Source organism: Alligator sinensis, unplaced genomic scaffold (assembly GCF_000455745.1).
Source record: "Alligator sinensis unplaced genomic scaffold, ASM45574v1 scaffold1860_2, whole genome shotgun sequence".
Taxonomy (NCBI): Eukaryota; Metazoa; Chordata; order Crocodylia; family Alligatoridae; genus Alligator; species Alligator sinensis.
This window is the reverse complement of record NW_005843035.1, coordinates 139,652-140,082: the sequence shown is the minus strand read 5'-3', so window position 1 is coordinate 140,082 and position 431 is coordinate 139,652. Positions and strand designations below refer to the sequence as shown.

General features: G+C 63.6%; 1 protein-coding gene across 1 annotated transcript in view; it reads left to right on the top strand.

The window, feature by feature from the left end:
• Positions 1 to 431, top strand: part of FERMT3 (fermitin family member 3) — a gene marked incomplete at its 3' end in the record, with an annotated part of 11,313 nt that overhangs the window by 10,086 nt on the left and 796 nt on the right. The window contains exon 13 of the mRNA XM_006036879.2: positions 33 to 157. Within this exon, the coding sequence (XP_006036941.1) occupies positions 33 to 157 (125 nt within the window). The remainder of the gene's footprint in view (positions 1 to 32; positions 158 to 431) is intronic.

The window sequence follows — 431 nt, the reverse complement described above, 5'->3', positions numbered from 1 at the left end:
GGGGGCGCGAGGGCCCCCCCCCCCCCCCACAGTTAACCCCACGTGTGCTGGAGGCCTACCAGAACGTGGCCCAACTCTCACTGACTGAAGCCAAGATGCGCTTCCTGAAGGCGTGGCAGGCGCTGCCCGACTTTGGCATCACCTACTTTGTGGTCAGGTAAGCAGGAGGGACCCAGGCATCTGGGACTTCCCACCCCCATTCCCTCCCTTCCCAGAGGCAGAAAGAACCTAGATCTGGGTTCCCCGACCCACCCCAGTCACTCCAGTCCCCACCCAGAGCCAGGGAGAACCCAGGTGTCCAGGCTCCTAGCTCCCCTGCCCCTTGAGCCAGAGAAACCCAGGCATCTAGACCTCCACCCGCATCGCCCAATCCCCCAGCCCCATCTCCATGCCCAGAGCTGGAGGGAACCCAAGTGCCTGAGCTCCTAGAA